This window comes from Arvicanthis niloticus, chromosome 30, assembly GCF_011762505.2.
Source record: "Arvicanthis niloticus isolate mArvNil1 chromosome 30, mArvNil1.pat.X, whole genome shotgun sequence".
Taxonomy (NCBI): domain Eukaryota; kingdom Metazoa; phylum Chordata; class Mammalia; order Rodentia; family Muridae; genus Arvicanthis; species Arvicanthis niloticus.
Window position 1 is genome coordinate 10531254 of NC_133438.1, and position 21860 is coordinate 10553113.

Sequence of the window (21860 nt, forward strand, 5' to 3'; positions counted from 1 at the left end):
AACTGACATATTGATCAATGAATTTGTATCAGTGGCCCAGAAATAAATCCACATATATGTGAATATTTAGTTTTGATAATGAAATCAAAACAATTCAGAGAAAAAAAAAGAGTATTATCAACAAATGATAGTGGTCTATCTGGATGTCTTCATGTAGAAGAATGAAAATAGATACATATTTATCACCCTACACAAAGCTCATGATCAATTGTATCAATGATATCAAAGGAAAAAAACAAACAAATAAAAGATAGACTAAATCCAATAGAGGAGAAAGAGGGAAAAATTCTTGAATGCATTACCACAGAATACAATTTGCTGAAGAGGACATCAATGGTAAAAGCTCTATGATAAAAAGTCATAAGTGGGATATCATGTAATTGCAAAGCTTCAGTAAGACAAAGAATACTGTCAATAAGAGTACAGATTGTGAAGGAACCTTCACCAATGCTACATCTGAAAGCGGGCAAATATCCAAAAATTATAAAGATCATAAAAAAATTAAACACCACCAACCCAAATAACCCAAATTAAAATGGTCACACACAGAGCTAAACAGAGAATTCTCCACAGAAAAATCTCAAGGTTGAAGAAGCACTTAAAGAAATGTTAATAATAATTAGTCATTAAAAGTTAAAATGTTAAAACTCAGGAAAAGAAAAATCAAAATAAACACTTATAACAAAGAAAGTGAAGTCATTAGATTAAAGTCCACAGACCAAACTTTTTTAATTACTCAGTTTCTCAACAGTGTTCCATGATTAAACAAGTCAAAATGAAAGTACATATAGTATTCTAAATATACACAATAAAGTAAGTAACATAGACTCAGATAACATGCCCACATGTGGTTTAGTGAGCAATAATCTTTATCACTCCCCATTTTCATTCATTTTTTTAGCAGAATGTGTTTTCTTAGATATAGATTAAATACCCTACAATTACTGATTATTGCTTTCTGAGTATTACTTAGTTTTCTGTACTTTATTCATTCTCTGCTGAGCTGTCTATATTGACAGCAGCATGTATACATAGTTGCTCTGGTGTAGGCTATATGTAGATAGTCATGTTGATGATATTTTATATAATTTTATAGGTAGCTGCTTCCTTCCACAGATACAAACTCTTACCAAACGTCCTGGTTTAATGGCTCTAAATTTTTTCTGCCCCATTTTTACCAATTAACCATGAGCCTTTGTTTGTTAGTGTGTTGCAAATATGTCAGTTTTAATTTTATCTTCACAATTCTGCATTTTGAGTATTTGTGGTTTTATTTAATGATCTGGATATATTTCAAAGATACATTCCTTTGATGAGTACAGGAAACAAGACTTACGTGTGAATAAGAACTTCACTATTCAGAAAGTTTAGAAAAAAATGTTGTGTTTGGGGCAAGCCCCAGTAGCTGACAGTAGTTGTCAAAAAAAGAGGTAATAAGGATGAAAAAAAATAAGTGAGTTAAACATTGTATTTTAAATATTGCAACCTTGACTGCCTGGCAATCAGAATTCATTTATAATTTAATTATATGAAACTCTGTAGTTAGAGATAGATTCTTTTTTGTTTGTTTTGCTTTGTTGTAGCATACTTTTTATTTATTTTGTTTTAATTTTTAAATATTCACAATAGATACTGCTCACTGACACTCCCAGTCACTCTTTCCCAGAAGTCCTCTCATACTCACTCTCCCATTCACTTCTGCACAGGTGTGGACACCCCAGTTATCTTTCCACCTTAGAACTTCAAGTCTCTAGTATGCCGGACAAGGTGGTCCACATAGAATAACATATCCCAAATATAAACAACATCTTTTGTTCCAGTCATTCCAGACTCACATGAACACCAAGCTGCCAATCTACTATGCATGTGTTGGGAGGCCTAGGTTAAGGCCATGTATGTTCTTTGGTTTGTGATTTGTTCTCTGAGAGTCCCATATGTCCAGGTTAGTTGACACCATTTGTCATCCTGTGCAGTTCCTATCCTATTGGGGCCTACAGTCCATCCTCCTAATCTTTCATAAGAGTCCCCAATCTCCATCCACTGTATGACTTTATATGATTGTATCTGTGTGCATCACCTGTGGAGAGTAAACCTTCAGAGCAAAACAGAAGGGAGATGAGGAGGGGAAAGTGGGTTTTGGTATCAGGTGTTGGAAAGACAGGTGAGATGGCTAGATGGCCATGAAAATGAATGGAAATATACATCTGATGAGGTTGAGGAGGTGGGGTGTCATCTCCAGGAAGGAAGAAAGACCTGGGATATCAGAAGCACTCAAGAATCAATGAGGTTTACCTTATATGTGACTCACTCAATTGGGGATAGAGAACTTGAAGAGGCTACCTCCTGTTCTCAGGCAGGAACCCAAGTGATTTTAAACCAAACTATGTACTTTTTACAAGAAATGCAGAAATGGGGCATGGAGCAAATATTAAGGGAATGACCATCTAGTAACTAGCCCAAAATGAGAGTTGTCCCATGGGTAAGCACCAATTCCTGACTCTACTAATGACACTCTGTTGTACTTGTAGACAGGAGCATGTTGTGCTCTGAGAGGTTCCACCCAGCAGATGACTAATTTATTACTTTTGTACTAACACATGTGTTCTGACTTTATCTTGGTTATAAGATTTTATGTATAGTCATCATTTATAAACTGCGATTGAACACAGTTATCATTTACAATCATGACTAGAGTCAAAAATTTAGTCGTCATTGATAAGCCATAATAGAACAGAATTAATTTTTCTAATTGTTTCCCCTCAAAAAAACACAAATCTCAACATTTAAAAATATGAATGCATATTTTTCAAGCCATGAGAGCCCATTCCCAGGCAGGGACAAAATTTGTGCACAGAGTAAAGAAAGGTTGAACATGGAATGGCACAACTTGGAACCCATTCCATAAGCAGGAACCAAACTCTGACTTTATTACTGAAACAAATTTGTGCTTGAAAATAGGAGCCTACACTGCCTGGTCCAAGTCCTGAGATACATATTTATCAGAGGACTGCCTTGTCTAGCCTCAGTGAGTGAGAAGAGGCCTAAATTTGTATAGACTTTATGCACCAGGAAAGTAAGATGCCTAGCGAAGGAAGAGCACTATATTAGAGGTAAAGGGGAAGGGGAATGGGGTGAAGAACTCTGGGAAGGGAGAACAATAGGGGAATGTCTTTTGGTATGTAAATTACTAAAGAATATTAAAAAAAAATAATCTAGAGGCATGTTTTCCCGAGGCATGATAGCTCATTCTCAGGCTGGCAGCTTTTGAGGTTTCAAGGCAGTAGACATAAGTAAAATCTCCAAGCTAGGGTGGGAAGTTTGCATGTCAACTGGTTAATTACCAAGTGTTAATGGCCAAAGTACCAATTTGTCATTTGGGCCCCCCCAAAAAACTTTAAGACCAATGCTGCTGTCATTATTTTTCACTGGCATAATACAATGATTTTTTTTTTTTTTGGATCTTAGTAAAACTTCTTTATTTCTCTAATATTGGTCTTATGTTGATTCTTAACCATTAGATGCCACAGTGGCCCTTTGCAAGCTAACTTCTCTAAGAATAAGAGGTCTTGATATTTTTGTGTTTTGGTTGTTGTTTGTTTTTAAATCATTCTTCCAGACCATTCTCTTTGCATCCATATATGTCTGATATAAGGGGGTATTAATGCCAGCCATTTTGACTTTGTTGGTGTATTTTTTATTGGAGAGGCATACCATATGTGACACCCCCAATCTCATATGCCATGTAATTGCCTGAGGCATTGTAAGAAGAGACCTGTATTTTGAACTTGGTGCAGCCCAATCAATTTTTGAATTTTTCAAGATTTATTTTGTTCTGGTTATTTTCTTCCTTTGTAAGTCCAAACACAGCTCTTCCTACAATATTTTGAAACCATTTCATTATAGGGAGATCTATTGACATATTTAGATGTGTCACACCTCCACAAGAAAAGGGGATCTTCAAGTAGACCCAGATAAGAATATCTTCCTAAAGCAGGATAGGTAATATATTTAGGAAATTTCTGGGAAAGCTTAGAAAAGGACACATGGATGTTGGGATAAATAATTCTGAAGAAATTTTCTACCAATTTAATATCCTCAAGTTTTACAAATCATAAAAGCCTCCCTCAAGTCTTCAACATGAGGAGATCCAGAAGAAAAAAAAAAAACAGTTGATCATGAATTTAACATGGAGGTCTGCTTTATTGGATCTTTGTCAAACAGCTGTGCTGGCTTTTTCAATTTCACTGTTTCCATTAGATATGGCTGTACTAATATTAGTTTAATAATATGGGAGGTGTATGTTTCCATCCAAGATGCATGGTATTTCTGCCATTGGGTAGACTCCCCATGAAGATTTCCAATAAAGACATGGTTTCCCTCTACTTGAGCTGGCCATCAGAGAAATAAAAAATTTACCGAGAAAATCTTAAAAAGATATAGCCAAGAATGTTGTTATAAGAGCAAAGATAGACCATGACTAGAAAAAAATGTCATATGCTATAGTTCTAACAACATTATATTTGTTTTCTTTTATATAACAATGGAAATACAAAAAGATTATTTTAAGTATAATATCTATTATTTTCAAAAAATAATAATGAATCATGGAGAAAAGGGTAGTAATAAAATAGAAGGCTATAAGTGAATTTTGATTTTGATTGATAATTTTACCAATTTACAAAACATTATGTGAGAGAAAAATCAAATGAATAGAAATCAAATGAAAAATTTATATTTAAAAACCAACACAAATATTCAACATGAACAAGTTGTGACACTAGGAATTCCCAGATGAGTTAGTAAGGGAAATATTAAATAACATATGTGTAAATGTCAAATTTTAATGCATGTGGGGGTAGTCAGCTAACTTTCAACAGATGGACATGTCACAAATTTTGTCAAGCTATAAATGGAGGTTCCAAGTCGATTGCTAAGGTAGACTCATATTTCACTTTGGGTAATAAAATCTATTTCTAAATGAACCTTTACAATAACTTATTATACAAATCATAATGCCATGAACTAGTATTCTTCTATATTATAAAAGACTTAATTTAAATTATGACAATTAGGGGCTTCAATATAAATACATAAATTGAAACAGATCATTATAAATTAAGTAAATGCCTTGAGAGCTTTACATATATTATGTTGTTCATTTTCAACCATGGTATATTAAAAATTAAATAAACAAGAAATTTACCTATTTCTTATATGCCAATTAGGTTTTAATATGATTAATTAATTTACAATAATTTAATATAATTAATTAATTTACAATTGATAATAATATTAATAATTTAATATGATTAATTAATTTACAATTAAGTTTTAATATAAGTAATTAATTTACAATAGACTTTATGAACTAAATGTTTTAAACTATTTCAGGCAGAAAGAAGAAGATTCATAGAGTTTGAAAAATTGAACAATAAACAGAAAAAAAGAGTTTATATCAAGAAAGGATACAAACATTTGACATAATCCAGTAATGGAATCATAAGAACTTAGACTTAGAGAAGTTGAATTATTAGATAAAATATAGTTCAAACATGGAAAATAAATGGCTTTCATATTATAACACTATAATATAGATGGGTAAATAAATAAAACCAGTTAAAGTTACATTCACTTTGTAATTGTATAACATATTTTAGAATGATATATGAATGATCCCTTTTATGAAATTGTTAACATAAAAGGTAAATTTATTGTTTCAACTATATGTTAGGAGAATTCTTTCTTCTAGAATGAGTTTTTTTCTTAATATGATTAAATGAATTCTTCTCTGGTCTCAACAAGATAATGTAACACTTTGGACCAAATATAAAGCCAAGGAGTGCTGTGCTGGAAGCCAAGATAGAGAACACTTCCATAGCCACCATGACCTTCCCTTTAGTGCTGTGGTAGACAGGAATAAAGGTGACCCAGACACAGAAGAACACCAGCATACTGAATGACAGAAATTTGGATTCATTGAATGTATCAGGTAAATTCCTAGACAAGAAGGCCATGGTATAACTCCCAAGGGCCAAGATACAGTGGTATCCCAGGACAGAGTGGAAGGCAACAGCTGAGCCCTTGTTGCACAAAATGATGATGTGTCCATGTTCAGTATGAGCATCTTGGTCAATGAATGGTGGAGATGTTGCCATCCATATTCCACAAATAAGAAGCTGGATCAGGGTGCAGATAGGAATGATGTAGTTTGGACCCCTGGATATCATTATCCACCTTACCATTCTTCCTGGAAATGTGGCCTTGAAGGCAATGACCACAGTAATAGCTTTGGCCAACACAGTGGCAAGTGCCATAGTGAATGCAACTGCAAAGGTGGTCTGCTGAAGGATGCAGGCAGCTGTGTTGGGCTGACCAATGAAGTTCAAAGAGCATAGGAAACAGAAGGTAAGTGTGATGAGCAAAATGTAACTCAGAGATCGATTGTTGGCCTTGACAATAGGAGTGTCTCTGTGTTTCACAAAGATGCCTATAACAAAGGCAGTGAGTGAAGATAAGCACAAAACAATGCTGGCTAGAGCCATTCCCAAGGGATCTTCATAGGACAGAAAGCTCACAGATTTTAGGTAGCAGTTGTTCTTCTCTGTATTTGCATAGTGACTCTCTGGACACTTCACACACTGGTCTACATCTAGTCAGAAATATAAGTTATCATGAGATCAGGAGTCCAGTCTATGGTGATTCCTTTTTTCTGAGACATTTCTAAATACAGGGACTGTCACAGATGCCACTGTACTTTACTTTCTCAGGAACCAAATGATTAGTACACTGGTATGCTTAATTTTAGATTTATAAACTAAACTTGTTCCTTACATATTACTTTCTATATTTATTTTCACATATATTAGGATTTGGTCCAATCCTAATTTAACTAATACCATCACACTTCTTCCCTTCCCTCTGTTTTTACTAATAACTCCTTGTGCTCTCTATCTCTTTTATATTTTAATAGCCACACAGTTTATTTAGTCCTGCCAGTTTATGTACAACTGGGACTGGCTTCAGTGGGAAAATATGTAGGCTTTCAAGCCCTACCTCTGTTATGAATACTATTGTCTTTTCAGGTATTCATTAACCTTCAGTTAATTCCTTAACAATCTTTATAATTGCAATTTATATTGTACTACTTAGTTTCTTTGTTCTCCGATTCTACAATATTCCTCTGTCTTTACTGACAACCCTGTAATACTTTTGAAAGTAACTAGAATACTAAATTACATTGTAAAATCCTACTTTGGCCCTGATAGCACTCATAGTTCACAGATCCTTTTTAACTTAGATATAGGAAATCTAGATTAGAGAAAATATGTTTCACAAATTTTTTCTCATAATGCTTTCTTATATGGGAATCATAAATTAACTTTTCTCCCTAAAATTCCTTGTGTTTTTAGATTCTGTTTATTCTCTGCTGGTATTTATGGTATAGATTCTATTACATTAGATAGTGCTCAATAATTACCCAATAATATGTTTTCATAACATTTGAGGCACGCATATATTTTCACCAGGAAAGAATATTCTTAGAAAATTTGAGGAATTTTCAAAAAAATATGATACTCTGCTTTGGAATTTTTTAAATTTTTGTAAATATTGTGACTAACATATATAGATGCTCCATGATTTATACATTAAATTATTTTGGCATATGTTTGACCCAGAAAGAGGCTCTATTGGGAAGTGTGGGTTTGTTGAATGAAGTATGTCAGAGTAGGAGTGGGCTTTAGGACTCTCATCCCATATACCTGAAAGTTACTCTTTTTCTAGAAGATTTCACCTGAAAATGAAACACTCTCAGCTCATCCTTTGCTGTGTCTGCCTAGATACTGTCATTTTGCTGACTTGTGGATAATTGACTGAACCACTCGACCTATAAGCCAGTCCCAATGAAATGTTGTCCTTATAAAAGTTGACTTTTGAAAGTGATTTTTCACAGCAGTAAAACCATAAGACATAAGTTAGTACCTGTAGTGGGGTATTTCTGTGATGGGCCTGATGATGTTATTGGTTGTAAGAATGTGGATTTTGAGATACTGGATTTGGAAAGCAGTAGAATGCTTTAAGTGGGGATTAATGGGCCATACTTGTAGGAATATGAAAACCTTTGTTACTGAGGGTGACTTGAACAGTGGAAGCCTGTTCCTAGAGGTTTCAGAGTAAAAGTATTTTTAGATGGGGCTGCTGTTGAGATATTTTGGTGAAATATGTGGCTCCATTTTGCCCACCTCTAAGAAGCCTAACTGAGGCTAAAACAAAGAGATTTATATAAATTGAATTAACAAAGGAACTTTTGAAAAACTAAAAAGAACCTTAGATCTCTAAGTCTCATGAAGAGCATTGTCATATAAGCATAACAAGCTTATAAAGGAAAAAAAGAAAGCATATAGTTCAAGTAAAAATAAAAGGGCTGCATGAAATGAAATGGAGCTGAATCCTAGTTTCACAGAGAGAAAGAGTTAAGAGAGTTTTGATATTTGTGCAAGATCTCACCCAACCATTTTTTTCTATTTGCAATTTAAAAAGGAATACTTCAGAGTTTTAACCTGGAATGAACTATCCAGAAATAGAGGGCAAACCTGTGATCCAGATCTTGAGGCTGGAAGACACAGGCCTTTTACCTGTATCATGGGAAACAGAGGCCATGGAAATCCCAAGAGACAAAGAGAAGGAGATCTCTGAGTTTAAGGCCAGCCTATGACAGAGCCAGTACCAAGTAGAAAAGAATCCTAAATCCAGGTGTGACAGTACATGTTTTACATCTCAGCATTCTGGAGACAGAGCCATGCAAATCTTTGAGTTCAAGGTCATTCTACAGAGCAAGTCCAAGGACAACCAATATTATGCTGTTAGAGAGTTATAAAATAAAAGTTGGTAATATAATAAGAGGGAGCCATATTCCAGCCCCAGTAATCAGCTAAGCTCGGCAGCATTTGCCATGTGGCTTTGGATTATGAGTTAATAAGAGAAAGGGACTACTGGAACAATTGATGCTGGTTAGGTAGAGCTAAGAAATTAGCAGTAATTAAGACTAGATCAGCATTACTGAGGTGAAATTATCTGGGAGGTGTTTTCTAAAGAATTAAGGAAGCTGTGTTCCAGAGATAGGCAAGGTTGTACCATGACGTGAAGTTGGACTTCATATTAGGTTTACCCTGGTAGTACTGAATTTGTAAATAAGAAGGGTTCAGAGAAAGTAGCTGAGGCTTGGCAATGTGAGGGTCCAGGAAATGTCATGAGTGATGGAAAATCCTCATTTGCAGTTAATGTCCCAGGACTGGAAATGTCATGAATAGATGTTGAGGCTTAGAAACATGAAGAGAGCTCATGAGAAGCTATTGTTGAAGCCTAGCTGTAGTGTAAGAACACAGTGTATTAGAAATGCCAGTAGCATGAAATGATCACCGACACCAAAACCATCTACAAAAATTGTAGATTCAATCAGAGACTAGAGAACTACAGAGGGCAGAGCTAGAGAAATAATGAAGCTCTATGGAGGAGACTAGAAGATCATGTGCAGATCTCAGACATTGAAAGAAGAAGCAATATGTTGAAGTTGCCCTAGAAACTCCAAAATGTTCAAGATTTCAGCGCCACGGGATATCTGCTGAAGAAAGCTGCTAGCAGGGATTAGAACCAGCCAAGGAGCAAGAATTTTGTAACAGTCAACAAAGATGAAAAAAGAGTGAAGATTTGAAGACCTCTTTGACACGAGACCTGGAGATCCAGAAGTTGAAGTTTGCCCAACTGGTTCATGTCTTGCTTTGTGGATTAGTTACACTGAAGAGTTTGAATGAATTTCAGAAGAAACTTTAAACTTGCATATTTAACATTGTTGAAACTGTTATAGAATATGTGGATAGTGTAAGTTGAACAAAATTTATTTTTTACAATGCTATGCCTAGCTGTTACCTTCATAGACTCAAGTGTTTAAACAACCCTATAGGGCCAAGGGAGTGACAAGTACTAGTTTGAATATGCTTGGCCCAGGTAGTAGCACTATTTGTAGCTGTGGCTTTGTTGAAGGAAAATGTGTCATTGAGGGCATGGACTTTAAGTCCCTTATGAAGTTGAGAATTGTTGTTTCAAAATGTGTGAAGAATTGTTCTGGAATTTTGCTGGGGCTTGTAATGACTCTGGACATTGCTATTGGTCAGATGGCCATTTCTACTATGTTAGTTCAATTGATCTAAAAGCAAAGCAGATTTTTCCATCTTCTGATGTCTTCCTCAATTTCTCTCTTCAGAGACTTGAAGTTTGTATCATATAGATTTTTCACTTACTTGGTTAGAGCTACATGAAGTTGATAGTATTTCTATTTATTGTGAACAGTATTGTTTTTCTAACTTCCTTCTCAAACCTTTTATTGCTTAGGTATTAGAGGGTACTGACTGCTTTGAGTTAATTTTGTATTCAGCCACATACTTAAACAGTTAAGCTGTAGGAATTCTTTTGTAGAATTTTAGAGATGCAGGGATGGTTCAACATACAAAAATCCATTAATGTAATCCATGATATAAACAAACTCAACTATAAAACAAATGATTATCTCTTTAGAAGATGAAAAAGTGTTTTACAAAATACAGCATGCCTTCAAGTTAAAAGCATTGGAGAGATCGGCGAGTAAATATTCTTACCTAAGTGCAATAAAAGCAATATACAGCATACCATCAGCCATCTTCAAATTAAATTGAGAGATATTAGAAGCAATCCTACTAAATTAAAGGACAAGACAAGGATGCCTGCTCTCTCAATATCTATTCAGTATAATAGTCAAATTTCTAGATATAGCACTAAGACAACCATCGTAGATCAAGGGCACACAAGTTTTAAAAGAAATAGTCAAGGTATCACTATTTGTGGATAATATGGTGGTTTACATAAGCAACCTCAAAAATCTACTAGAATACTTCTATAGATAATAATTTAAGCAAAGTGGAAGGATAATAAATTAACTCAAACAGATTAGTGGCCTTCTATTACACAAAAAATAAACAGGATAAGAAAAATAAGAGAAACAACACGCTTCACAATATGCAGAAATAGTATAAAAATCTTGATGTAACTCTTTCCAAGTAAATAAAATATCTGTATGACAATAAATTCAAGTCTTTAATGAAAGAAATTGAAAAAGACCTTAGAAAATGGAGGGATCTCCCATGTTCATAGATTGGTAGGATTAACTTAGTAATTATTACAATATTACCAAAAGCAATCAATAAATTCAATGAAATTCCCTTCAAAATTCCAACATAGTTCATCCCAAACATTGAAAGGGCAATTCTCATTTTCATATGGAAAGACAAAAAGCTCAGCATTGCAAAAAAATTTCTTAACACGAAAAGAACTTCTGAAGGAATTAGCATCACTGACTTCGATATGTACTACAGAGCAATAGTGATAAAAAACCAAAAACAAAACAAAAAACATGGTATTGGTAGAGAAATAGACAGGTCAATCAAGGGAATAGGTTTGAAGATCCAGAAATAAGCTCCCATACATATGGACACTTTGTCTTTGACAGAGAAGCCAAAAACATACAGTTGAAAACAGAAAGCATATTCAATGAATGGTGTTGGTTTAATTAACAGTCTGTATTTCGTAGTATGAAAATAGATCCTTATTTATCACCTTGTTGAAAACTCAAGTACAAGTGGATCAAGGAACTCAGCATAAATCAGAGAATTCACAACAGAGTAGTCTCTAATATCTAAAAGCACTGAAGAACTAAAGTCCTTAGTGATCAGTGAAATGCAAATCAAAATGACTCTGAGATTCTACCTAACACCGATTAGAATGTCTGGGTTCAAAAATGCAGGTGAGAATACATGCTGGCAAGAATGCACAGAAAGTTGAAAACTTATTTAATGTTTTTGGGATTGCAAACTGGAACAACCACTCTTGAAATCACTCTAGCATTTCCTCAGAATTTTGGAAATAGACCTACCTAAAGACCCATGTAGACTTTCTTGGGTATATACTCAAAAAATCCCACCATGTCACAGGGACACATGCTCATGCTCGACTATGATCATAGTGGCCTCATTTCTAAAAATGATAAGCTAGATGGAAACCAAATATCCCACAACAGAAGAATGAATACAGAAAATGTGTTTCTATTTACACAATGGAATATTACTCAGTTATTAAGATCAAGGTAATCATGAGTTTTGAAGGAAAAGGGATGAAATTACAAAATATCATCCTGAGTAAGGTAACCCAGACCCAAAAGGCCATACATCATATGTATTTGCAAACAAATTGAGAATAGCAAACTAGCATTGAGTACCTAGGATACAACCCACTTAATTTAAGAACTATAAGAAGCAGAAAGGCCAAGACAGAGGGTGAAGGAATGGGATAAGGAACTGTGGGAGGGTGACCTCATGCTGGGGACTTGCCCTGGTGTGGGTGGGTGGGGAGCAGCTTCTTTTTTCTTCTCTTAATAATTCTGCATAACCCTTAATAATTCTGCAGCACTAAGGTCTGTCAGATGATCCTGGGCCAGAAGGCAGAAGAACAGATGTTCCAATGTTTTGAAGTAGAGCGAGTGTCCAGGTGTTCAGAGGTCTCTATAAATTGGCTAAGTTTTAGAAGCTTTGCTTTGTGCTTCCCACAATTATAGTTAACTCAGTCATTCTGGATTTCTGACGGGGTTGAAAACATATAGAAATTTACCTTAAGAGAAAAGATATGAGTGGATGGTCGTCAGCTGACATTCATCCTAAAGCCAGGTTCAGAATTAAATGTTTTAGTTAGGATAGATGACAGAGGAGCTGGTTAGTCAACAAATGGATGGACTGGGTATGAGGACTATCCTGTACCTACCTCACTGGTACAAATTGGCATAATTATGCCCTAATTGTATTTTTAGAGAAAAGTTTTATTTTAACAGGAAGTGTGAGGTGTAGGAGGAGCTAAGGTAGGAGGAGTACTGAGAGGAAGAAAAGGAGTAAGAAGAGGAGAAGAAGAAGGAGAGGAGAAGCTAGGTGATGAAAGAGAGAAAGAGGGGGGAGACAGGGAGGCAGATATTCATGTATCTCCACCAGTCAAAGATAGTTGTTATATCTAGTTTGGTCAGTGGGTTACACCTCTGATTGAACAATTCCAAACTTATAAAGCCTATGATTAACATTATTTAAAAAAATGTATAAATGTAAAAAGGAAAAGGGGGCATGGGATAGGGGTTTTCTAAGGGCGGGGGACGGCATCTGAAGTGTAAATAAAGTATCTAATAAAAAAAATAAAGATTAAAAAAAATAAATTAGTGAAGTTTTGTGTAGACAAACCCAAGAAATATTCTCTTCTGTCCTGGTACCTATAATAAATCATTAATTCCCTTTTAGTGACCCTTGGTTAATTGGTTTACAACTTCTTGGAATGTGCTCAGAGCAGGAAAACGTCTGGTTACTATCTCTCTGGGGCAATTAACTGATGACATTCAGGAGACTAGCAGAGTTCTAATTGCAGTTTTGAGTATGCATGAGGGATTTAATAGGAATTCTTATAGGATCATAATTAAGACTTAAGAAGTCATCTATTTGTCTATATAGTATCACTACAAGACAGTTCATCTTCGTGGATCTGCAGAGATCTGCTCCAAAGGGGTGTGCTATTGCTTAGTGATTGTTGCATATGCATAGTAATAATAATAATAATAATAATATAATAATAATAATAATAATAATAATAATAATAATGGGAAAAGCATATTAATAGAAGGAATCTTTCCTAAAATTCGTCTCCACAGCCTTGCTGGATGGAGCACACTTGTCGCAGATTATATAATAACCCGATGCAAGCATTTCAGGATGATCATCTGCTAATTATTAGCTTGTCCCATTATGGCTCCTGACAGCCTCAGAATGGGGAGAATGACTGGATTGCAAATAAATAAATAATTCATTAAATGTGGTTTGTGCTTATAGATTTAGAGTTTTCCTTCATTACCATAATAGCAGGAAACATAAAAGCACCCAAGGATAGATCACACTGGAACACAAGTTAAATGCTTAAATTCTGATTTGAAGGCAGTAGCAGAAAAAAAAAAATAGAGACCTGATGTCACATGGACTTATAAATCTTAAAGCCAGGCCCTTAATGTACACCAACCCCTAAAAGACCACAACATATAATTTTTCCAAATGGGTCCAGTGACAAAATAAAATATCTATAAAATGCTAATTAAAGATAACCCAGAATGTTAGCAATACTTTCAGTGTACAGGAGACTATGAAATAACAGTTTTCTGAACACAGATATGTTATTTCCATAAACTCATAACATATGAGAAAAAGGTGTTAGATGCATGCCAGTTTAAACCAGACAAAATTTCAACGTAGATATTTAAGGTAGCCATAAAGATATCCCCCTCTCCAGAAAATGAGGTATTAGCAATTGATAACTACTGGGAGGAGAATCAGTTTTTTTTCAGTGTGCAGCACATGGTTGATTAACAACTTTTAAGTGACATGCACACACATAAGCATAGATGAGTATCATGAACTGTATTACATAGTTTAATTACAAATTTTGGGAGCTAAAGAAGGGGAAAATAAATCTGGAAGAAGTATGGGTAGTGAATGGGATAAAAACACATTGTATAAAACTGTCAAAAACTAAAAATGAGAAATGGGCTGTTACTAATTCCTATGAAGATGTAACAGAACTTTACGTAATATACTTCTTAAAAATCAATGAAATACATTTTTAAAAACTATCTTTGATTCTTCATTAATACATGTTAAATGGCTCTGTGAAATGAAAAACATTGAGAAGTACAGGGGAAAATATTTTATCTTCCAATACCAATATTGGCACTGGATGAAAAATATAAATCAAGAATGATTTGTAATGGCTATGTTGAGCTATTTCAAGGGGATGGTAATGGATTATGACATTTAAATTCATTAACAAAGAAATAAAAATTTATGTCTGACTTTTACTTAGATCATTTTCACTTACTACTGTATTGTGGAATCCAGGGGAGTAATAGGAAGTTTTCAAAAAGATCTGCACTTACCTGTCTCATTAGAAATCTCATTGTCTGCACAAGGAGTGCACTTGTAGCAGCAGATGGCCTTGTTCTCCAGGGTGACTTTTCTGTACCCAGCCCCACAACTCTCACTGCACACAGACTGGGGAATCTGAGAAGAATGAAAAGAATGTTATTTAATGCTTAGGGTTTTATGAAAAAATAATAAAAACAGAGTTTTAGAAGGCCACACACTGAAGGACAAAATATTGTTATTAACACCGAAAGATATTGAAAAGATTATTTGTAGTAATGGGGAATAGGTAACTGGTGGTTGCCATCTTGAAGTACCAGATGCCAGGAAAGCAAAAGAGTCCCAGGATCTATCCCAGATGGCATTAGCTGAAATACCTCACAAAGGGGAAGGAGAACTTATAGAGACCACATTTTTAGGTTAGATAAAGCCCTGGTTGAGGGTTGGGGCCACACACAGATCTCGAAAATATTAACCCAGTATTGATCCTATGCTTAGTGCTTCCCATAACTTCAGTTAACTCAGTCATTCTGGATTTCTGACGGGGTTGAAGACCTATAGTCTCATAGTCAATCCTGGCTATTTACTTTGAGAGAAAATATCTGAGTGGATGGTTTTCAGCTGACATTCATTCTAAAGCCAAGAAAAAAGCCAGTTTCAAACCTAAGTGCTTTAATTAGGAGAGATGACAGAGGTTCTGGTTAGTCAACAAAATAATGGACTGGGTATTAGACTATCTTGTACCTCACTGGTACAAATAGGAATAAGTATTCTCTAATTGTATTTTGAGAGAAAATATTTATTTTAACAGTAAGGGTGATGTGATGTGTAGGAGGAGCTAAGGGGGACAGAGTACTGAGAGGAATAAATGGTGTAAAGAGAGGAGAAGATGAAGGAGAGGAGAAGCTAGGTGATGATAGAGAGAAAGAGGGGGGCATGGAGACAGATGTTCACGTGTCTACACCAGTCAAAGATAGTTTATGTATCTTGGTTGGGTATTGGGTTACACTTCTGATTGAGCATTACCAAACTTATAAAGCCTTTGATTAACATTTTTAAAAATTGTATAAAAGCAAAAAGGAAAAGGAGGCATGGGATCGGGTTTTCTAGGGAGGGGAAATGGGGAAAGAGGATAGATAGCATCTGAAATGTAAAGAAAATATAAAATAAAAAAGAAAATACAGAAACAAAGAGTGGAGCAAATACTAAAGGAAAGTTCATAAAGAGACTACACCTCCTGGGAATCCATCCTGCATGCAGCCATCAAACCAAGGCACTATTACTGATGCCAAAAAGTTCTTGGTGACAAGAGCAAGATATAGCTGTATCCTGAGAGATTCTGCCAGTGCCTTCCAATACAGATGCAGATGCTTGCAGCCAACCATCTGAGTGAGCAGAGAGACCCCAATGGAGAAGTTAGGGAAAGAACTGAAAGAGCTGAAGGAGTTTGCAGCCCCATAGCAAGAACAACAATATCAACCAACCAAGCTCCCAGAGCTCCCAGGGACAAAACTACCAACAAAAGATCACTCATGAAGGGATATAAGGCTCCAGCTGCATGTGTAGAAGAAGATGGTCTTATCTGGCATCAATGAAAAGGGAGGCCCTTTGTCCTCTGAAGGCTTGATGCCATTCGCAGGGGAACACTTGCTAGGGCAATGAGGCATGAATGGGGTATAGGGGGAGGACCTTCATAGAAGTGAGATGTTGGAGAACGGAATAGGGGGGTTGCAGTCAGGAAACTGAGAAGGGGGATAACATTTGAAAAGTAAAGATGTAAAATAACCAATAAAATATTTTAAAAAAAATTTTAAAAAGAAAACAAATTATGACCTTGAGAAGGCAAATGTGCTTATTTTTTGGTTTGAGAAATATTATAGTATGAAAAAATTTGGAATCTTAATGAGTTAAGGACACGTTTGTGAAAAATTAGTGATTAGGAACGATATAGAAATCCATGGGGTACATCTTGACTAACACTATCTTTGAACTTTCTGAGAACTGTGTTGTGCATCTTAAATTACACCATTCTCATGAATCTTTATTGTTAATTTGAAAGGATTTATAATTATCATGGAAGCAAATAAATGTGTATTTTAGAAAGAAATATATAGATAAATATAGCTAAGTTGAAATGGGTCAGTTACATTATAATTTCACTATTGTACAAATGTCACAATTGCAGAGAAGAGAGAGGAGAGCTGCAATATTCACTGCTTACTGCATTCAAAGGATATTACATCAGCAGGATCCTCTTATACTTGAAAATCATGCATTTTTAAATATAATGCCCTGTACCCTCAAATTGTTCTGTAAGTTATTTCAAGTTACTATTAAACATTGGATGATATAGGACATATTGAGAATTGAAGGATAATTAAAAGATGCTAATTGAGATATTATATGATATTTTGAAAAAAAATCTTCCATATAGGCTAAAGCACTTGAGTGTTTATTTCCTTTTACATGACATTATATGGGCTGTTATTGAAACTTTGTTAGAATTTAGACTGGCTGATGAATTTGTAGCACAGTGGTTGAAAATTGAAAAGTTAAAATATTTCCTCAATTCCAGGTTTCTAATTTTGTATACTGTCAATACATATGGGTAGAAACATTTTCTTTCCATTTCCTATGCCTGTCTCCAGTATGACCATTTGATGTCATGCTTCTATTTTAGGTAGTCTCTGATACTTTTAGAACCATACAACAAAATATAGTCTTTCTTTGAAAACCATCCCTCCCTCCTACCTTCTATTCACCAAAGTCTGTCTTTTTTGCCCCCTTCTCTTAAAAAAAAATTGAACAAGGAACAAAATCAAAGCAAAAATCCCTCTGCCCCCCAAACCCAAAACAGGCAGGTCTAATAAGACAAAAAATATCAAAACAAAGCAAAACAAATTTTAAAAGTCAATAAAAATAGCAATGATTTAAAAAATATATAGTCTTTCTTCTAAAAGTCATTTTTAGTCATTGTTTTGGACCATACAATAAAAAAGAAATTTTAAATTGTTTCATTATATTAATCCTAACTAGAAATTTGTCTCCAGTTTTTTAACACAAGTCATTTGCAAAAGAAAATTTCCTCTTACCACATGTCCCAAACCTAATTTGTGACAAATGGAGAAAAACAAATTCTCATATGAGTTAACAATGTGAGACTTATTGAACATTGTATAATTCCATTGATCTGAATCAAAGACAATGAAAAGCTAGTATACTAGTGTTACTTTATAATATGTTACACTGATACTCAAGGTGTAATGGGACTTTAGTCAAGCATAATTATAATCACAAAACATAATTGTTAGTAATATAAGCAGAAAGCACTTAGATAATACATAAACCACCTCTGAAAATACTTCTGGCCATTGTATCATCTGTTCAGATAAAGACAACTGTTGACCCTGGGGAGCATTTGCAGAAAAGGATCCTATTTTCACTTTTAGTCCAAGACCCTTTGGTAAATTCCAAACGTTAATAATGTCATATTCTGCATCTATTGTCTGTCTCCAATCTAAACTCCTTTTGTCTCTCATTTGAATGTCCTTCAGGAAAGTGTTAAGCTGAAAAACAAACATAATTTTATATTATATTATGACCAAGGGGCAGAACAAATTGTGGGGTCGTGGGATCTGCCTTATTGTTCTTAATTTCTGCTGTGAACATCAACATTAAGGAATATTCCATTAATTATGACAAAGAGAAAACCTGAGTCTGCAGAATACCATTCCATTATTATTGATCTTTCAGTGAAAAATTTGAACCAAGCTCAAGTTAGCAATCAATGACTACTGAAAAAATTAACTTTTTTGAAACTTAGCAAAACCCAAGTGCTTTTAGAATGTATTCAGAGTTCCAGTTTCCAAAATGAGGATCTTGATGTCTAGAAATTAATTAAAAGGCATCATTTCTATATAAACCAACCATCATTGTTTCAATTAAGTGTCCCTGTTTTAATTTCTCTTGTAACAAATACATAAAGCAATGTGTTTTTTAATTGCAACTATTCTCCTGAGAAGATTGTGCACTAAATATTGATGACATTAAGTTGATTTGACTAAGCATATTGATCCTTGTATCTTGTACACCATTTCAAAAATCATATACTTGAAACTACTTTAACATCTAGGTAAAGTTAGAAACACAAAATTTCTGTGACAGTGGACAAGATAAACTGAATTTTGCAATACCTAAGTTAGTGTTGTTGCAAATCTAATATGTCAGACAGCTGAAAATAAAATACAGTAGAAATGTTATTACCTGCCATGGAAAGAACACCATCCCTTCTCCAATTTCATATGGTTGTATTTGAAGTTGCTGAAGTCTCATCTCATGGAGGCTGTGAGCTACAGCATACACACCATTGTAAATACTAGTGCTCTCTTCACTCATAGTCATATCAAATATGTGACTAGGTAATACATCCAAAGAAGCATTGGTTTGACAGTTGTCCAAAACATGACAATTAATATGAGAAAATATGCAGTTGAAAAACAAATACCACATCTTGGGAAGATAAATGTCTTCTGGGTATTTATTAGGATTAACTGTTTGAATAAATTTAGTAAACTCAAAATTCTCTCTATAATTGTGCTTAAAAATTAGGCTTCCATGGAATGTGTCTAACATGAAATAATCAGCATAGTCAAAAACATGATGTTCAATGTTCATGACCCAGACATTCCATGTCAATAACCTTTGAGCAATATTTCTCATTACAACTTCTAGAAAATCAATGTCCCCATAAATAATTACTACATTTGTCTCATCCATATTTTCCCAGAATTTGGTAAAATATAAAGTCCATGTGGCTGAAATCATTTTTACAAAAGCTATGCAAATTTTTTTTCTCTCCATCTCCTCTTTAAAATCTGACAGAATTTTATTTCCTTTGTGGTCATCAGGGATGATGAGACCAACCCAGGACCACCTAAAATGAACCATCAAAGAAACAATGGCAAGTGAAAGAGATGTGTCCTTGGGGGTCATCTGGTAGAGAGAAGAATACTGACCACGGTCACTCAAGAGAGGATCATAAGGTCCGAAAGTAATCTGAAGCATATTGGAAAGAAGAGGAAGAATATAAACATCAAAAAATATTTCTGAAGCAATAGATGATAACAGAACACTTTAAAGGAACAATCCATTAACTACATTTACGGAAATTTCTGGCAAGCCTGTAAGTTTCATGGACTTACCTGGTTTCATTTACTACACCAACCTTCCTCTTACAAGGAATAGAAATCTGGAATAAACCCCATTTGTCTGGGTATTTCTTTCATGTTTCGGTAATTGATTAATCATAGTTTCAGTTTAAAAAAACCCAATAATATGAACAAAGGGAATTGACTCTCAGTTCCCACAATCCAAATTTTCTCACCTGTGGAAACTTAAAGAGGTGAAGCAATGTTCCAATTTGGGCAGATGTAATCCATGAGGTTCCTGTGAGTGCAGCAGTGAAATTTCTCTTTCTGCAATTGTAATTAGGTAAAACCTTTCTCTGCACATGAGATGTGAGCCAAAGACAAGTATTAATAAGTGTTTCCTTCTCAATGAATCTCACATTGTAGAAATCAAATCCAAGAGATATGTTGGGTAAAAGATTGGGGTTCCCATTGATCTCCTCAATGGCAAATCGCAGAGCCAAAATATACTGGTAGTTCTTAAAGTTATACCTGTGTAAGGGCATAGAAATACATAAGAGGATGATCATATATACCACACATATCTACATATTTAATACAGTAAATTTTATACTTAAACTTTGATTATGCAAAACATGTAATTTAATTTGTTCACCATGAATAGAAGAACTAAATTAGGTAAATGTTTTAAGGTTAGTAAAGATCTTTTACCATTACTACTTATCAATTATAGATCCTCAAAGTATATATTATTTATATTTTATAGGTTGATTCTTTACACTTTGTTTACAAACCATGAATCATTTTTTCCACAAATAACAGATCTGTTGGAATCTAGATCTTTGGATTTCTGGGATCTTCATTTATGAATATTTACTATTTTATTATCAACTCATCCACTTTTGAAACATAATATGTTAATTAAATAACATTCCAAAGTAAATGCCATTGCATATGTGGCCATTGAAGGTATTTCTCTGATACAATTTTTTGTATTTGGCAGCCTGGAATGACTAGTGTAATAGAACAAGCATAGAAAAAAAAAGCTTCTGTATTTGAATAAATGAGACTAAAAAGAATGCATCACCATGCACTTTATATTTTTATAGTTATATGTATTTGACTTTATATTTGTATAGTTATATGCATGTGACTGTTTGCATGTTTGTCTCTTAGTATATGCAGTTGTATGGAGTTAAGGAAGTATGAATTCAAGCCAAGACATCCTACATTTGATCCCTAGCTATTCACCTTATTATAAATAGTTTATTTTATTTATTTGTTTATGTATTTTTATACTTATGCACTTTTGCATTTTATTCATTTAGTGTTCAGTTGCTTGCTTAATTTACTCAATATCACAGAGTCTATAACTCGACTCTAAGTTGTTGTGTATATTAGGCTGGTCTTGAATTCAAAAGTATTTACCAAGTATCTACCTGTCTATTTCTCTAGACTACTGGGAAAAAATTCTTCCACCAGCATATCTACCTGCTGGGATTCTTTATTTATTTATTTATTTTCAAATATGCATGGATCTCCATACAACAAACTTGTGGAGATTTTTTTTCTCTCTCCTACCTTCTATATGATCCCTGGATTACATTTATGTACTCATATTCTTTTGAAAGATGTGAACTCAGTTCCTCTAACATGGCATGTTTTACTCTCTGAAACATCTCTTCATCTGTTG

At 34.4% G+C, this 21860-nt stretch overlaps 1 protein-coding gene across 1 annotated transcript in view; it reads right to left on the reverse strand.

The window, feature by feature from the left end:
* Window positions 1-5720: 5720 nt before the first annotated feature.
* Window positions 5721-21860, reverse strand: part of LOC143440687 (vomeronasal type-2 receptor 116-like) — a 35841-nt gene continuing 19701 nt past the window's right edge. Inside the window, exons 2-6 of the mRNA XM_076927466.1 lie at window positions 20404-20698; window positions 19284-20075; window positions 18371-18586; window positions 15035-15158; window positions 5721-6649 (exon numbers count right to left, since the gene is read on the reverse strand). Of these exons, the coding sequence (XP_076783581.1) occupies window positions 5721-6649; window positions 15035-15158; window positions 18371-18586; window positions 19284-20075; window positions 20404-20698 (2356 nt within the window). The remainder of the gene's footprint in view (window positions 6650-15034; window positions 15159-18370; window positions 18587-19283; window positions 20076-20403; window positions 20699-21860) is intronic.